Source organism: Triticum urartu, chromosome 1A (assembly GCF_056163025.1).
Source record: "Triticum urartu cultivar PI428250 chromosome 1A, HENAU_Tu73, whole genome shotgun sequence".
Classification (NCBI taxonomy): Eukaryota; Viridiplantae; Streptophyta; class Magnoliopsida; order Poales; family Poaceae; genus Triticum; species Triticum urartu.
Window position 1 is genome coordinate 488360457 of NC_141873.1, and position 16944 is coordinate 488377400.

Consider the following 16944-nt stretch of genomic DNA (forward strand, 5'->3'; position numbering starts at 1 on the left):
TCTAAACTTATACGAGTTGTTATGCACAAAACTTCAGTCGATTTTTAGACAAAAGGCAACCTTTTCACATGCTTTAATGAAATGTACTCCCACCGTCCCATAAATACAAGAGCGTTTTTGACACTACACTAGTGTCAAAACGCTCACATATTATGGGACTGAGGGATTAGCTAGAATGCTTAACAAGAACAGAGACAGGTTCTTAACAAGACATAACACAACTCTCCCTCACCCATCAAACTCGAAAACAAAACAAAACAAAAGCCAACACCAAAATAACAATCTGAACTTCCATGCTTGGATGGCCTGCTTGATATTTATGCTTCATCATCGCCATGTCCAGCTTCACTTGATGCTTCAGCCACAACACCTGTCCCTGCTAAATGGTGTACAAGTCAGTAGGATGAAACCATGCATCTTAAGGTCTGATACACATGCACTGTCTTATTTTGTGGCACAACAACTGAAATAGATTAATTAACATATACTCACAACTAAATGTAAAAAACTAAAAATTAGTAAAGATACCTGGTGGACTGTAGAAGCTAAGGTAGGGATAGAGGGCCCATGTAATATCTTCTTGCTGACACAGCTCGTTGGAGAGCTCCTTCAAGCTTAGTGACTTGAGATCGATCATATAGGTGCCAAGATCCGTGATTGCAAAAACAATGACAGTGCCCTCGATGGAGCCAACCAACTCCGTGGTTACCTCGGGATCGCCAACGGGGAGAATAGTCTCGAGGTTGATGCGGCTCCTTCGTGTCCATGACGCAAGTCCATCAGGATCCACCTCCCTCCACCAGACGGTGAGGTCGAAATTGTACAGCTCTGCGAGCCCAAGCCGACCGTCGTCCGATGCCATGAGGATAGGGGCGATGGGGCACCGAAAATATATAATAGAACACCTGCACCCAGGCCCTTCCTATCTAGCCATCCATTCTGCGCTTCGCGATTCGTGCAAACACATTTCTCTTTTTTGTTTCTCTCGCATAAAACATGTTTTGAAGTTCAAACCAAAGCTTTCTATCTAGAATCTAGGATAAATCTTTCAGATTTTTTGGTCAAAAATAATTTAAAATCTGAAAGATTTATCCTAGATTCTAGATAGAAAGCTTTGCCACGCTGCAAAGGTTTGAACTTCAAAACATGTTTTATGCGAGAGAAACAAAAAAGAGAAAATTTCAGATAAAAAGTTAGTTGTGTTGCACAGATCTTAAAGCAATATTGGACAGCTAGGATAGAAGGGCCCGGGTGCAGATGTTCTAAAAATCCACGTCCGATGGGGCACCCCATTGAGCACGGCAGATGAATGTCCGATAGACAGTACCCAGCCAAGTCATACATAAGAGTACCATTACTATGGTCCCTCGAAATGGGGAAATAGAGCACGTCTCCGACGAGAACACTAGGCATCGTGGTGAAGCTGATTTCAATCTCAACAAAACCGACATCCAGAGTGACCGGAGAGCTCCAGTTACCCGTCTCCGACGAGTACACGGAGGCAGTGGCGACCCTCGCTTCCTCGTCAAGGCTGACGAAAACCACAAGGGATGGACCCAAATGGCAGTCACCGTGCCTGCAGCCGTCCGCGGCACAGAGCACCGACGCAGAGCTGCTCGTCCCCGGCATTTCGGGGCAGCGCAGCACCGTCTGGCTGCCCGTCACGAGCTCCCAGATGACTAAGAGCGGGATGTTCGCATCCCTATCGAAGTACTGGAGGAGGACGCGGCCGTGGCGGCAGTCCTCCATGGAGTAACGACTGTGCAGGAGATCGGGCTCGCACGGGCGGAAGTCAGTGGTGGGGACGAACTCGGTGCACAGCCAGCTGTGGAGAAAGCCGAGCATTGGAGGCGTTCGGTGGAAGTCGCGGTACCGGCGACGGAAGCCGCGGCTGGCGAGGAGGCGGCGCCACGGCTTGCACGCGAGGGAGGCGCGGAGGAGGTTCCCGGGATCGTCCGGCGGGAGGCGGATGAGGATCTCCTCCACGAGCTCCTCCATCTCGCCCAGCTGCCGCACCAGCTTCGGCGGCACCGTTCGTGGCCGGTGATCGGGGATCGGGAGGCCCTAGGGTTGTGGTGGTTTTGGGGGGATTGGATTTGAGAAGACGAACGGAACGAGCGAGAAAATTTCGGCGGTTCTTCATATTTTCAATCTGGCGCCTCTTTGTTTTTAATTTTACATTTTAGCGTCTCAATCGTTACAAAATTACTGAAGTCGGCACAACTCATCAAATCAAAATATAAAAAGGACTAGAGGCCGTGGCAAGATTTTTTTTTTGCCCCGCATATATACAAGAATAGGAGGATAGCACACGCTTTGACATGTCGATCTTTAGTTGTGAAATTATTGGCCAGTGACAGGCACCGGGAGGCGGGCCGAAATTTCGGCCGATCACACCGCGCTCGTCCGATCTAATCTTGTTTAGCTGTCTGATGCGTCCATCTATTTCTCAAATCTCTTCCCAGACAAGTCAAACACCCGGGGGAGAATAGAAATCACACATGGATCCGTGCTTGCGGAGCCGCGGGTCGCCTGTGCTGTCTTCAGCCACCCAACTTGCCAGCCACCCGCGTCATCCACACTCGTCGGCCTCCCTATGCCATTGCGCCGTCGCCGCTCGTCGTCGCCGCTCACCGTCGCAGCTCGTCGGTTGCAATACCGACGTCCACTGATCTGCCCCTTCCTATGCAGCAATGGCGGGGGTGTCGGTTCCAGCATCTACCGCAACACCATTGGTGCATAGAAAACATCGTGTGCATCAACGGCTCGCCGCTACAGCTATTTCTCGCCGGTCTCTAGTTGAAGCTTTTCAAATACTCCCTCCGTTCCATATTACTCGTCGCAGAAATGGATGTATCTAGAACTAAAATACATCTAGATACATCCATTTCTACGACGAGTAATTCGGAACGAAGGGAGTAGATGGTTGAAGTTTTTGTGTCAACAATTACAACTTTTTGCTTTCCCTGACGCCAGTTGAAGCTTCGTATATCGCCGGTTGAAGCTTTTTTCATCACCGGTTGCAGCTCCCGTGGTTGCATGGTGGCCGACCCTCGATTCCCGTCGTCTCCGGTTGAAGCTTTCGACAATACCAGTTGTAACATTATCATCGTCGGTTGCAACTTTTAGTGTTGCGCAGTGGCCGACCCAACTTTCTCGTCGCTTTTCTCCTCGCCGGTTGCAACATCGTCCTCTCTGGTCGTAGCTTTTCTCGTCGCCGGTTGCAACATCGTTGTCCCTGGTCATAGTTTTTCTCGTCTGCAACACCGGTGGCATTGGATGAGGCGGAGCGGGGGGGGGGGGGGGAGGGGAGGCTTGTTAAGGAGGTGCGCGTGGGAGGCGGCGGCCTACTCGCCGGAGGAGAAACATGTGAGAAAAATGGGAAAGGGGATCGCCCCCATGCTGAAGGAAGGGGAGGCCGGTGACTCTATGATGGCCGACAGACAATATCCGACAGGGGAGGCATGCCGGCTTGGAGGAACAGCGCGGATCCGGCCAGAGGCACTCGGCGAGGGGGTGGGCAAAGGCTGTAGTCGGCATGAATGAGCTGCGATGCTTTTTCTATTGTGAAATAAAGAAGAGATAAATATGCGCGTGTGAGAAGACGACTGGCCAAAGCGTTCGGCCGGTGCACTGAACTGCAAGCGTTTTCCCATTTTTTTTCCTATGGTTATTATGACAATTTGTATTCCGCACATACATGCAGACCATGCAACGCTATTGTGCCGGCTAGTTTTATAAAAGTTATGTCCGTTTTCTCTCTCTATCTGGTTTCTTTCTTTTTTCATTTTTATTTTGAGGTTCATTTTTTATTTTATTTTAAAATTTATGAATATTATTTAGAAAATTCATATTTTTCTTCAAAATTGCGAACGTTTTTAAATATTTTCATATTCATTAACATTTTTGAATCCAGATTTTTTTTAAAATTTATGAACAAATTTAAAACTCATGAATATTTTTGAGAATTCATGAATATATGTTTCATATTCGGGATTTTTTTAAATTTCTAAAAAATATTTAAATTCGTGAATGTTTTCTACAATTTGTATGTTTTTTAAATTCAAAAAATAACAGTGAGTTTTTTAATGAAAAGTGTTTAATAGAAACACAAAACGAAATAAAATAAATAGTTTAAAACCGAGCAGATTTATTTGGCAACGCAATATCCACTTAGCGCTATATGAGCCACGCCCATGCACGCTTGCTCGCAAATCCTAAGTGTTCTACTCCCGCTATTCACTTTTTTAAGGTGTTGTAGACATTTCAGACAACGTGCAAAATAGCTCAATTTTAGTTGTCTGAAACGACTTTAAAAGTGGACGGAGGGAGTATAAACTTTTGGAAAACATTTTAATAAAAAACCAACGCAAATAGAAAAATGTATGCTGAAAAGACGATAAAAAAGGCAACACTATACGAACATGGTGCTACATGGGGCGAGGGGAGTAATGCTACACGCACGGGTGGGTTTTATGGATTAACGGGTTGTGATTATGTGGCGGTTTTTTGATCGAAATTAGAAGGGTGGCGGGGCCCAAATGTCGGGACGGAGGGGGGGGGGGGGGGGGGGGGGAGGGGCTACTGCGTGTTTGCTTGCTATCCTACATGTTACACGTGGGACAAGACCTCTCAGATTTTATGTTGTTACGGTCGGTTGATTCAATTTCATTTTTATCTCTGCTAGGTTGGGCTTTCATAATGCTCGGGATGGTGGTGTTCTTATTCGCTGGCACTGGCTTGGCTTGATGCTCCATGTTTTACTTATTTTGAGAGGACTATGAAATTGTTTGGTGTTTGGCGGTATTATCAATACACATTTTAGTCTCGATGACGACCAGTAGTAATAATGTGAGCTCCGTTTTAGCCTACGGAACTAATCGACCACAAACACAACACACACACCGAGACGTAACACAAAGAACACCATACTACTGCCATGACAGCTTGTGACAGGCCCAAATAACCTGAATGTGCAAAATAACCACAAATAAATGGGCCCACCAATGAATCCCAAAGCCCCAACGCACGTAGTGACAACATACCTAAGGAACTAAGAATTTTTGAACAATTTTCAAATTCACAAACATTGTATTGATACAAACATTTTTTTAGAATTTTTAAACAATTTAAAATTTGTGATTTTTTAGAACTTGCAAATATTTCTCATATTCATGATTTAAAAAATTCACAAACATTATTTAAATTTGTAAATAATTTTAGAATATGTGAACATTTTCAAAAACTCATGAGTATGATTTTTTTCCATATTCCTGAATTTTTTATATTTATGAACATTGTTCAAGTTTGCAAACATTTAAAAAACTTAGTCAACATCTTTGGAAATTCATAGCCAAATTAGATTTCTGAATATTTTTAAAAAATTTGAAAAGTGTTTTAACAGAAAAAATGACCGCAATCCCCAATCCCCAACAGACCATGCTGAGCTCCGCCAGTAGCAGGAGTAGCCCGAGGCATGCTCCAACATATTGAGCTTAGGCAACAAGCCTCGCCAACTCTTCTCCTCTACCCTACTCGGCCCGCTCCTCGACAACGAAGTTGTCGCCGTACGCTTCTTTCTCCCACTCCTCCACCTGCCCTGTACTCCCTTTTCCTCATCCACAATGTCGACGCTCAATCCTCCACACAATTTAGAGACAATAGCCAGAATGCCACTATGAGAAACCGAACTTGCCAAAATACCACTATGAAAAACCAACTTGCCAATATACCACTACTTTCAGTTTTCTCTAGCCAAAATACCACTAGTGACTAACGGAGGCTAACACCATCCAAAAAAGACTTCTATACCCTTACCTCTTCACGGCCCAAAGCATACATTTCAACAACAAAAAGAGCAGCTATAGTGCAACATTTCAGGAGCCAATTGACATGAAAACATCACCAACTCAACATAATCTTACTTTGCATCATCCAACAAGATAGCAACTTTTCAGCATCATTTTGAAAAATTCCAGCAGCATTTTGACAGCATTTCAGCAGCATTTTGACATGAAAACATCACAAATTCAACATAATCTAAGTTTACACCATTGAACATCAATATAACAACATTTTAGCAGCATTTTGACAGCATTTCAGCAGCATTTTGATAGCATTTCAGCAGCATTTTGACATGAAAACATCACCAATTCAGCATAATCTCAGTTTGCATCATTGAACATCAATATAGCAACAAATCAACAATGATACATAATGGTTCGAAATAAGATAACATCAACAACAATACATAATGGTTCAAAAGAAGCTAGCATCAACACATAATGGTTCAGACCACCATTTCTTCAAACAAAAGATCATGGTTCTCACAACCATAAGCAAAAGATGATGATTCTCCCAACCAAATGCACTAAACTCGCCGTAGAGGGCTAGGAGCAGCAATTTTACTCCTTGTAGATCCACTAGGAGGTGTATAAGCAACTGCAATAGCTGCTGCCCTCTGCCTTGTCATTGGACTCGTAGGAGTATCAAGTTGAGTACCTTGCTTAGTTGGTGTCTTAGGAGAAGTAACCACAATGCTTGCTTCAACCTTTGACTTTTTCCTACATTCAAAACAATATTGTTAGTAATTAATATGCAGGACATTTGGCAACAATGTGAGAAGTAGTATCATGAAAGAAATACCATGGAAGAGGAGTAGCATCATGAAATAAATACAAGTGAAAGAGATGAGAGTTATGAAATAAATACCACGGAGGAGGAGTAGCATCTCGATCCGCGTCACTTTCCATCTCAGGCTCCTTGCATGTCTTTCGAAGATGGCCTATTGCTCCACATCTTTTGCATTTGTGTCTTCTACCGGTTCCACCTTCGGTGTAATTCTTTATCCTCCTAGTTCTTGGACGTCCAGCACTCTTGGTAAGTTTGGGAGGGATCATATCAAATCCGGGATTTACCTTGGGCCATTGGGATCTGCCCCTAATTGGCATGAGAACTCCAGCATATGCCGCTTGGAACCTTGCCACTGAGAAGCACTCTGCAACATAATCCTCTAGCTTGGCTTTTTTGGAGAAGATGAACCGAAGAGCATGTGTGCAAGGTTTACCACAAATCTGCCATCTTCTACAAGAGCACTCATTTTTCTCCAAGTTAACGATGTGCCTCCATCCATTTCCTGAAATCTCAGCTATATTTGGCGATGCTCTTGCTTCCAAATAATGCAGCCCCTTACTTTTCAGATTCAACTCCTTTATCACACTAGGTAGTATGTAACCTAGCAGCGCTTCACCAACGGCTCTCCTTTTCTCGAACAATATCATTATCATTTCTCTAAGGTTGTCCAAAAGCTCAACAAGTGCAAGTTGCTTCACATCCTTAATCCAATTGTTGAAAACCTCTGCCAAATTATTGCTAACACACTCAACTTTTGTCATTGCTGAAAATTTGCTTCTTGTCCACACACGGTTGTGATGCATGTTCAAATAGGCTATTGCTTCGGCGATTTGTGCTTGTATTTCTGCCATTAGTGAATCATGCTTCTCTACTTCATATGTGCAAGCTGCAGGCCACATATTATCTAGTATGTCACCTTTGAACTTTTTCTTGAAGTTGAGCATTAGATGCATCATGCATTCTCTATGTTCACAATTTGGGTAGACCTTAGAAATGGCATTCTCCAACCCCTTGCATGCATCGGTATGGATTGCAAGCCCTTGTGGTTCTCCAATAGCCAATTTCAACTGCTCCATGAACCATACCCAATTTTCTGTATTCTCTTTCTCAAATATTCCAAATGCTACCGGAAACATCCAACTATGCCCATCTACACCAATTGCGGCTGCCAATTGGCCAGTGTATTTCCCACAAAGAAAAGTTGCATCAACCCCCAAATATGGTCTACACCCTGCCAAAAACCCATCAATGCATGGCTTGAAGGCAATGAACAACCTATTGAAAACATGCACAATTTCACCCTTACTATTGGTAGTTGTTTTTACGTCTATCTCAAATATACTTCCAGGATTGGCTGCCAACAATTCAACTCTAAAGTTCCACAACAACTGAAAATTCTCTTTATATGTACCTTCTAATTGATCCTTTGCACGAGCTCTCCCTTTTCAAACATCGGTGTATTGAAGCTTAATATCATACTCCCTTTGCAAGCGTTCTTTTAGCTGTTTTGCACTCACCGTGGCATTCTCCTCAAGTGCAGCCTTCCCTTTATCAGCGAGCCAATCTCTATTTGCCATTCCTTTGCTGCAGTTTTTGCTCCCACAAGTATGTTCAAAGGGAAGTTTCTTTACCTGCAATGACATCAAGAAACACAAGTGTCAAATAAATAACAATATAAAGAAAAGAAATAAACAATAACATGTGCCAAAGAAAGAAGCAAACAATGCTACTAATCATACCATGAAAGTGTTAGTGTTCGGTAACTTGGAGGCATGTATCCTCCATGGACAATCCTCATCGGTGCAACTAGCCCTGAATCTTTTAGTGTCACTATACTGCGTGTCAAAAGACCAATCTTCTCTAATTGCTACTTGTCTCAATGCAACTCTAAATGCTTTGGAGTTAGGAAATGTGGCTCCTACTTCGATTCGAGGATTTTTTTATCGTGGAGATAAGTAGGAGCCACATTGTTTGCGAGTAATGTCTCATCATCCCCTCGCACATGATGTGGATCATAAGAGTTGTCAACATCTAGTGTTCTCAATGGTACTCTTGCAGCCTTTGGCTCGACATTTTTCTCCTTTGACTCTGCATTCTCCTTTGACTCCGCATTCTCATGCAAATAGGTGTTCTCCTCACCGCATCCTACAGGCTCATCATCCTCATACTCGCCTTCATAGGCTTGCTTCGGCCAAGCAAAGAATGGAGCATGAATAGGTTGATCATCCATATCCTCGGCCATGACAGGAGCTTGTTCCTTGTGTTGCTGTTTGTTCTCAATGGTCACACCAAACCTCACTATTTTCGTGTTAGAACACCTATCAAACAATTCAGCTATCTCTGATTCAGAGATCAATGGGATGGTGTTATATCCTGTTCCATACCAAATGGTCATTCTCTGATCAGGAGACCACTTGAACTTCTCCTCCACAACCTCCTTTATCCGCGCCACAGACAAGTCCCGACCGACCATGAAATCCCATGTTTTGCCCCTTCTGTAAACTCTTTTGCCGTCTACAATCGTCAAGTAGGACTGAACATCTATTTCTACTTTGAAATCGCCCATTGAATCGACTCTGAAACACACAAACACAGCAAATTCTAAATTTGCTGCACTTACAATGAAAAGAACTATGAAAACAGGGGGAAATTTTGTACCTTTTGTCGCTGGAGATGTACTGGAGGGTTGGAGGCAGAGGAGCCACTCGAAGGCGAGGTTGCAGGGGAGGCCGCGAGCTGGTCCGGTCGGTGCCAAGCAATGGAGCGCCGCCGTCGGGCTGATCCGGGACGAACTCGAGCAGATGGACGAGCTAGGTGAGGTTGCAATGGAGCAGAGGAGGCCGACGAACTGATCTGGGATGAGCTGGGGCGGATCCCTCTGACCGGAGTTGCGCCGTTGGGCTGGCTGGCGCCGGAGCCGATGCGTCGGGCGACCAGCCAGGCACCGACGAGCGGGAGTGAGGGCGTCGGGCTACCCAGCCACGAACCTAGGGAGGAGGAGGAGGGCGGCGCATGGAGGGAGCTGGGGGATGGGTGGCGGAGAGGGTCAGAGGGAGGGAGGAGCTGCGGGGCGGCGCCGACGACGGCTGGTTCCTCGCGCCGCCATGCTCCTGGTGTGTGCATGCGGGAAGAGAGGGGGAGGAGAGGATAGGGTTGAGCCCGGGGGGTAATTTTGGAATAGCCAAAAAACTGACAAGTTGCCTCCGGTTTGACTAACAGAAAAAGTTTGACAACTAACGAAAGTGTTATTTTGACAAGAAAAACTGAGTGTGCAGTGGTATATTGGCAAGTTGATTTTTCATAGTGGTATTTTGGCAAGTTTGGTTTCTCGTAGTGGCATTCTGGCTATTGTCTCCACAATTTACTGAAAAACTTGAAGATTTTAGAGGCAAAAGAGCTCATCAGTAGTCATTGTACCAGACGTAGATCAAAAGCAAGCGACAGCTCAAACACGTCGGCTGTTGTAGGCTCCTTGCCTATACAACCAAATTGCATCTGGGCAACACACAAATGACTGTTTTTTTACCAAGGCGAGAATGTTTGTTCTGGTACTGTCACGCAGGAACAACAACCTAATTATCCTTGTAGGCGAGGTCCACTTCGAGGAAAGAACATTGGAGCTCTCCTAGGACACTATTCCTATTGAGCTTACTAATTATAAGGATTCCATTACATCGAGCGCAAACACTAAGTACTAAAATCTTTTAGTCATGACAATAACATGTCAAGTTGATCACAACCCGAGCCATTTACAAATTGTCATGCCAAATAATATAAAACATTCATTATACTTTGTAGATGAGAGCATCAACAATCAGACCCCTATTTCTCCTCAAATGTTAAAAAAGTCTGTCTGATCAGTGTCCGGTCAAAAAAACTGACCCAACATGACCACTCACTTTCTTCCTAAATGTCCGGACTGATCAGCGTATCTCAAAGCGAGACGAAATCCTGGGGGCAACATGAGAGTGCCCGGTCACGCCAGGGCAGTGCTCCACATCAGCTCCAATCAACACATGGCCCCACTTGCAGCCATTGCGATGAGAAGGCCATGATGGCAACGACGCCCATCACGTGGATGCGGATGCGTCGGGGAGGAAGGCCGCCGGAGCTCGCGCGGAGGGGCTATGGTACCTTGCCGAGGCCAAAGTTCCCGCACTCCACGTCTGTTGTGCCCGCCCGACGCTACGCCGGAGCTTGCGGCCGACAGGGTTGTTGTGCCTTGCCGAGGGCCGGAGCTCGCATGGCGGGGCCGCTGAGGCCACCCCGCACCATGCCGGAGCAGTTGTGCTCACGCCGCCCCATGCTCGTGGCGGAGTGCGGAATGGCTGTTGTGCCCGAGGCAGAGCTCCCGCGGGTTGCTGCGCTCGCAATAGCCGCCTCTTTTAGTATCTGGGCCCGTCGGCATCCACCACTCCCTCCTCTGTAAAGCCGGAGCCCATCTCGTCCGACGACTAGGAGCAGCAACAGCCACCCCTTGAATGGACAAGGAGTTCACATGGTAGATGGAGCTGTTGCTCAAGCGGTCTTGCTACGACCACGTTCCGGCGCCGCCCTCGCCCCCGTGCAACCGGGTGTTTAAATCAGACACCACATCAAGGAGGAGCCGTCGTCCTTGCCGCTCATCCTTCTCCATACTAGCAAGGAGGCGGTGTTGCCATCACCGCCCCGACGGGTGTCCAGGAGCTAGTGGCGCCAGGTCACCGTGAAGGAGGAGCCTCCATCACATCATGTACTACCGCGATGGTGTCGGGGGCTCGTCCACCACCGTGACGTCAACCTCCGAGATGGTGCGCTAGGAGCAGCACAACACACATCACTGGGCGACGTTCGCATTATCGAATGACACCCTCGTCTGGGTCCCTGCGAACCCCACCCTCGTGGAGGCCTAGGCCATTGATCGGTCTAGGAGAACCGTGCAAACATCCTCCCGCCACCGGCGTTGGATCAACGACCAGCTCCTCAAAGTGGGATTGACCAAGTCCAAGCGCTTTAACCTTCTCAAAGGCGAGAGGCGCGGGGCGGAGTCCATGGCCGATCGTCGCCGCTAGGCAGGGGAGACTCAAGCTTTGCACCGATCGTAGGAGGCCAAGCGACTACCCCGTGAGCATGCAACAACCGATTAGGGCTGCCATGACACCTGGAGGCATTTCCGTCACTGGAAGGACAACGACGTCGACGACTTAGACAACAACGACTACATCGAGGCGACTCAAGCGACGACAGAGTTACCGGCGGCCTCGGAGGTCATGCCTACGAGGTCACCGTCCAGTACCTCACACAATTTAGGTTAGTTTTTTCTTAAGATTTCATTCAATTTAGTTGAAGATTTATTATTTTTGTCCCAAGGACCAAATTCATGCTAAACATGATAATATTTGTTAAATTTCAGACATGTCCCCGGACATTGGTGATGTCCGTTTTGGTGATCCGCGTTGGAGTTGCCCTAACACAGCTTTTGTTATTACAAATGGAAAAGGCAAAGCAATTCTGTAACACAGTTCAGGATAGATGTTTTGAGACAGGACTTTCAACACCAAGCTTTTAAATCAAGGCCGATATGACCGATATATCACTTTTGGGGCTCTACCGATATATACATAATATATCATTTTGTAAATATCATTTTCAAACATATCACCCAATATGGACTGAAATATCAACCGATATGGCCGATATCTAGCCTGATATGTCCATTGATATAGCACAATATGTAGATAACAATAGTTCTTTATTAAATAACAGTGAAATAAGATTACGCACTTACAACTTCAGCATATATTATCAAAGTCATGCACAATGTTTCGTACAAATGCATATATATCATATTTTTTTTAATCATAGAGTAAGAATTTTGTGAATCTTTCCTTAATAGTTTCTTAATCAACAAGTTAATAAACTAGGAATCTAAACGTGTTATGTTGAAGCATTGACATCATACATTTTGTTTTACTAAAAAGACATGTTTTGAATAAGAATAATGAAAAAAATAGATATGTTTTCTCCGATATATCTACATATCGTCCGATATATCACTCGATATCCGACATCCGATATGTCGAAGCCAAATCGATAGGAACCCGATATCCGATATTTTGAAGCTTGTTCAACACCCGGGTGCCCCTACATCCTGTAAGACTCCATCGAATTTTTTCAGGCAGTACATCAAGCCATGTGAAATTTCAAAGATTAAATAATGAAATTTCGAACTGGTTCTTGAACAAACGAAAAGGATGTTAGCTGATCAGCTTCTCACAAGGAAATAATGTACTGGACTTCACAGATGATTGGAGCTAGAAGGTGAATGTGTGAAGCACTGAAGCAGATCCAAGACAAATAAAATTGAACAGGACAGAAGAGGATAGTCTTGTGTTGTGTGGCAGCTCGGCTATATTATGAGCCCCAGTGAGACACATGAAACTGAACAAGACCCAAAAGAATAACTCTGTTTCCCAAGGATCCATGTCGCTAAGCTCAGCAACAGTCCTGTGTACCAGCTCAGCTATATCGCGAGCCACAGCAAAATTCTCAGCACAATCCACAAGCGGTAAAATCCATATTTCACTCCCCATAAGAAAACAACCGTCTTTGCAAAGACCAGTTTTTTTTACCTAATGTACATGACTGACAATCTATGAAACGTATAGCCTGTACCTGCTCACATGTGAACGCAGCAAAAGCGGGACATGAGGCAAAAACGGAATAAGGCAGTAGCGTTTACCCAATGAACCGATGATGTGCGTAACTGCATGTCTAAGAAACTAGTAGCTCAAAGAGGGAAAAGGAGACACTGCAAAAAAAGAAGAAATTAATGTCACATTCACTATAAGTAGAAAAGAGAAGCACCTGTTATGTGTATTAAAAAATGAGAGTTGTGCACCATGACCTTATTTAACACGTAGTTATGTTATGAATGCATTCGCAAAAAAAAGGTATGAATGAACAACAACTAAGATCTGATAGTCTGATGCAAATGCATTCCCCAGAAACCCCAAATGGGTAGGTGCAACCAAAAAGTGACATCTGACCACCGGGGCATTGTTTCCTTTTTTTGAAGTTCAAAAAACAGGTTTCTATGGTTTGAAAAATTCTAAATTTTTGTGTACATGCACATATAACAGTGCAGTATAACGGGCCAAAATTTCACTAATATACGTGCTTGCATGTGAGAGATAGAAAAGAGACAAATTTCATGCAAATTTGGGGCTTGTTTTTGTTGATTTTGGGCCAAAATTTTGTCTTTTTTGCTCATCATACAATACAACATATTTTTGAACGAAATTTCACAGGTACTTAGACCTCATACGTGCGTATTCATGTGAAAAAAATCAAAATATTTCAAAACTTTTAAGCACTTATTTTGGGGTGGTCAATAAAATGGGCTCCATTGCCCCCGTTGTCCAAAAGTCCACTTTATAGGTGCAACCAACAAGACAAACATATGTTGATTATTTGACGGCCTTCCCTAAAAAACAAGACAAACATATGTTGATTATTTGAATGAAATTTCACAGGTACTTTGACCTCATACGTGCGTAAATTCAAAATATTTCAAAACTTTTAAGCACTTATTTTGGGGTGGTCAATAAAACGGGCTCCAATGCCCCCGTTGTCCAAAAGTCCACTTTATAGGTGCAACCAACAAGACAAACATATGTTGATTATTTGACGGCCTTCCCTAAAAAACAAAAAAACAAGACAAACATATGCTAATATTCCTATATAGTGTCTCTTTAGCCTTTACGTTAAAATAAATCTAGAAAACAGTAGAAAGGTGCAGCTGTATTTATTATACATGTTTCCTTTGTTACTGAATTATATTATATTATTTTTTCCTGAAACACTTGACCACCCAAAATTTGCATAGCGCTCAAATTGCTAGCCAAAATCACTCCAAGTAGGGCATCCAACTATAGGCATGAGAATGGCAACAGTGACAAATCTACTGATCAGGGCAGAAGGCACAGATTTTTCCTACAAAACTATTAAAAACAGTCCGGAATTTGACAGTGAAAGTATGCAAAACTCATGTTTGCTTTACCAGAAACCATCACATCAAAGTGCAGTAAAAAACTTGATTTTGTTGGCGAGAGAGAAAATCACCTTGATCTTCTTCTTCTTGACCAAACACTTCCCGTAGATTCGTCATCTTCTCTTCTTTCCCTGATCTGCATAAGTCATGCTTATAGCTGGAGATACAAGAGGCAAAAGAGGCCACCGCTGATCCTCAACCAGGCATGTGAGCAAGCTTCTCATCTGTGAGCGTGTCATAGCTGGGAGGGTCATTATATTATTACATTACTGTGTGCACAACAGTATGTAGCTAGCACAATCTAAACACACAACTTTCTTTATAGAGAAATGTATAATTATGTATACAACTTGCAGCTAAATTTTACACAAAAGGCAACTTTCCCCTGCTTAATGAAATCAGGGTTTGAACAACTAAAACATCAATAGCATGGCTATAAAAATCAGAGACGGGTTCTTAATTACTAACAAGATATAACACAACTCCCATCACCCATCCAACTCACACTACTCTCCCATCATCCATCTAACATGGAAATCAAACCAAAGGCAACACCAAAACAGCAAACTGAACTTCCACTGCTTGAGAGTTATGTTTCCTCATTCCCATGTCCAGCTTCACTTGATGCTTCAGCCACAACACCAGCCACCGTTAAACAAAGAAAGAATTATTTAGTAGGATGAGAAATCATCTTACAGTCTGATTAGACACTCACTATTATCTGTGACACTAACTGAAATGTGTTACAGTAAAAAGAACACTTATACACAAATTACAACTAGGAGAGAACATATAAACATAGTTAAGCTTTTAAGGTAGTACCTGGTGGATAGTAGAAGCTAACGTAGGGAAAGAGGGACCATCTAACATTTGGATGTTGATACAGCTTGCTCGAGAGCTTCTTCGAGGTTTGTGACTTGAGATCAATCATGTAGGTGCCAACTTTTGAGATTACAAAAATGATGCCAGTGCCCTCGACAGAGCCACCCAACTCTGGTGGTATCGAAAAATTGCCAAGGGGAAAAAGATCAGTCTTGAGGTCGATGTCTATCCGTTGCGTCCACGACGCTACTCCATCGGGATCCACCTCCCTCCACCAGACGGAGAGGCAGTAAAAGAAGAGGTGTGCGATCCCCAGCCTGCCGTCTTCCCCAACCATGAGGATAGGATTGTTGCTGGCACGCTCGACCTCTTCTTCCGGCAGAAGAATCTCCGACAGGCAAGACTTGCCCAGATCGTACTTGAGAATACTATCTTCAATAACCTCGTCATCCTGCTCCCGGAAAACGAGGAAATAGAGCGCGTCTCCAACCAGAACACTAGGCGAGTCATAGAAGTCGATTTCTTCCTCAAAAGGAGCAATGGCAGTTAATGCCGGAGAGCACCAAGTACTCGTCTCCGACGAGTACGCGGACGCCGTGGCGACCCCCTCTTGTTCGTCAAGGGTGACAAAAACCACGACGAAGGGACCCGAATGGCAGTCACCGTGGCTGCAGCTGTCCGCGGCACAGAGCACCGAGGCCTGCCATCTGCTCGCCCCCGACATCTCGGGGCGGCACAGCACCGTTTGGCCGCCCGTCATGGGGTCCCAGACGACGAAGATCGGCTGATTGTCATCCTTGTACGAAAGGAGGATGCGGCCGTGGCGACAATCTTTCACGGAATATTGGTGCTTGTGGTCGGGACCGCGCGCGCGGAAATCCGTGGTGGGGAAGAACTCGGCGCGGGTTTTCGGCCAGTCGTGGAGGAAGCCGAGCATGGGAGGTGTTCGGTGGAATTCGCCGTAGCGGCGGCGGAAGCCGTGGCTGGCGAGGAGGCCGAGCCATGGCTTGCAGACGAGGGAGGCGCGGAGGAGATTACCTGGCTCGTCCGGCGGGAGGCGGGTGAGGATCTCCTCCACGAGCTCCTCCATCTCGCCCAGCTCCCGCACAAGCTTCGCCGGCATCGTCGCCTCTGCCTGCGGTGCGGCCGCCGAATAGATTTTGGAGGATTTTTGGGTGTTAGGGTTTGGAGTCGGGGGAGGACGAGTAGGAGTGAGGGAAATTTAGCAGGCGTCTCACAGAATCTGTCGATCTGCTGACACACTATATTTCTGTTTCACATTCTAGTCCTTTAACTGTAACATATTTACCGAAATATATGCAACTCAGCAGGCCAACCCTGCCCCTAATATGGGATAGATGCATCGTTTTGGACAGACCGATCTTGTTATGTTAGCTAATAGCATCTACATCCGGACGTCTCAAATCCATCTCAAACGCCAGAGTCAGGGGCGGAGG

General features: G+C 45.1%; 2 protein-coding genes and 1 pseudogene across 2 annotated transcripts; all 3 read right to left on the minus strand.

Moving 5' to 3' along the window:
* Positions 1 to 317: 317 nt before the first annotated feature.
* LOC147991862 (uncharacterized) lies at positions 318 to 3230 on the minus strand. Its single transcript, XM_087538844.1, has 4 exons — positions 3153 to 3230; positions 1301 to 2064; positions 529 to 905; positions 318 to 379 (listed from the first exon to the last, which is right to left on the minus strand). The coding sequence occupies exons 1-4, from the start codon at positions 3228 to 3230 to the stop codon at positions 318 to 320; spliced, it is 1281 nt and encodes a 426-aa protein (XP_087394970.1).
* A 3188-nt stretch (positions 3231 to 6418) lies between these two features.
* LOC125530446 (uncharacterized) lies at positions 6419 to 9121 on the minus strand (annotated as a pseudogene).
* A 5846-nt stretch (positions 9122 to 14967) lies between these two features.
* LOC147991863 (uncharacterized) lies at positions 14968 to 16670 on the minus strand. Its single transcript, XM_087539283.1, has 2 exons — positions 15488 to 16670; positions 14968 to 15292 (listed from the first exon to the last, which is right to left on the minus strand). Exons 1-2 carry the CDS (start codon positions 16608 to 16610, stop codon positions 15255 to 15257), a joined length of 1161 nt encoding a protein of 386 aa, XP_087395409.1. The 5' UTR covers positions 16611 to 16670; the 3' UTR covers positions 14968 to 15254.
* Positions 16671 to 16944: the final 274 nt, after the last annotated feature.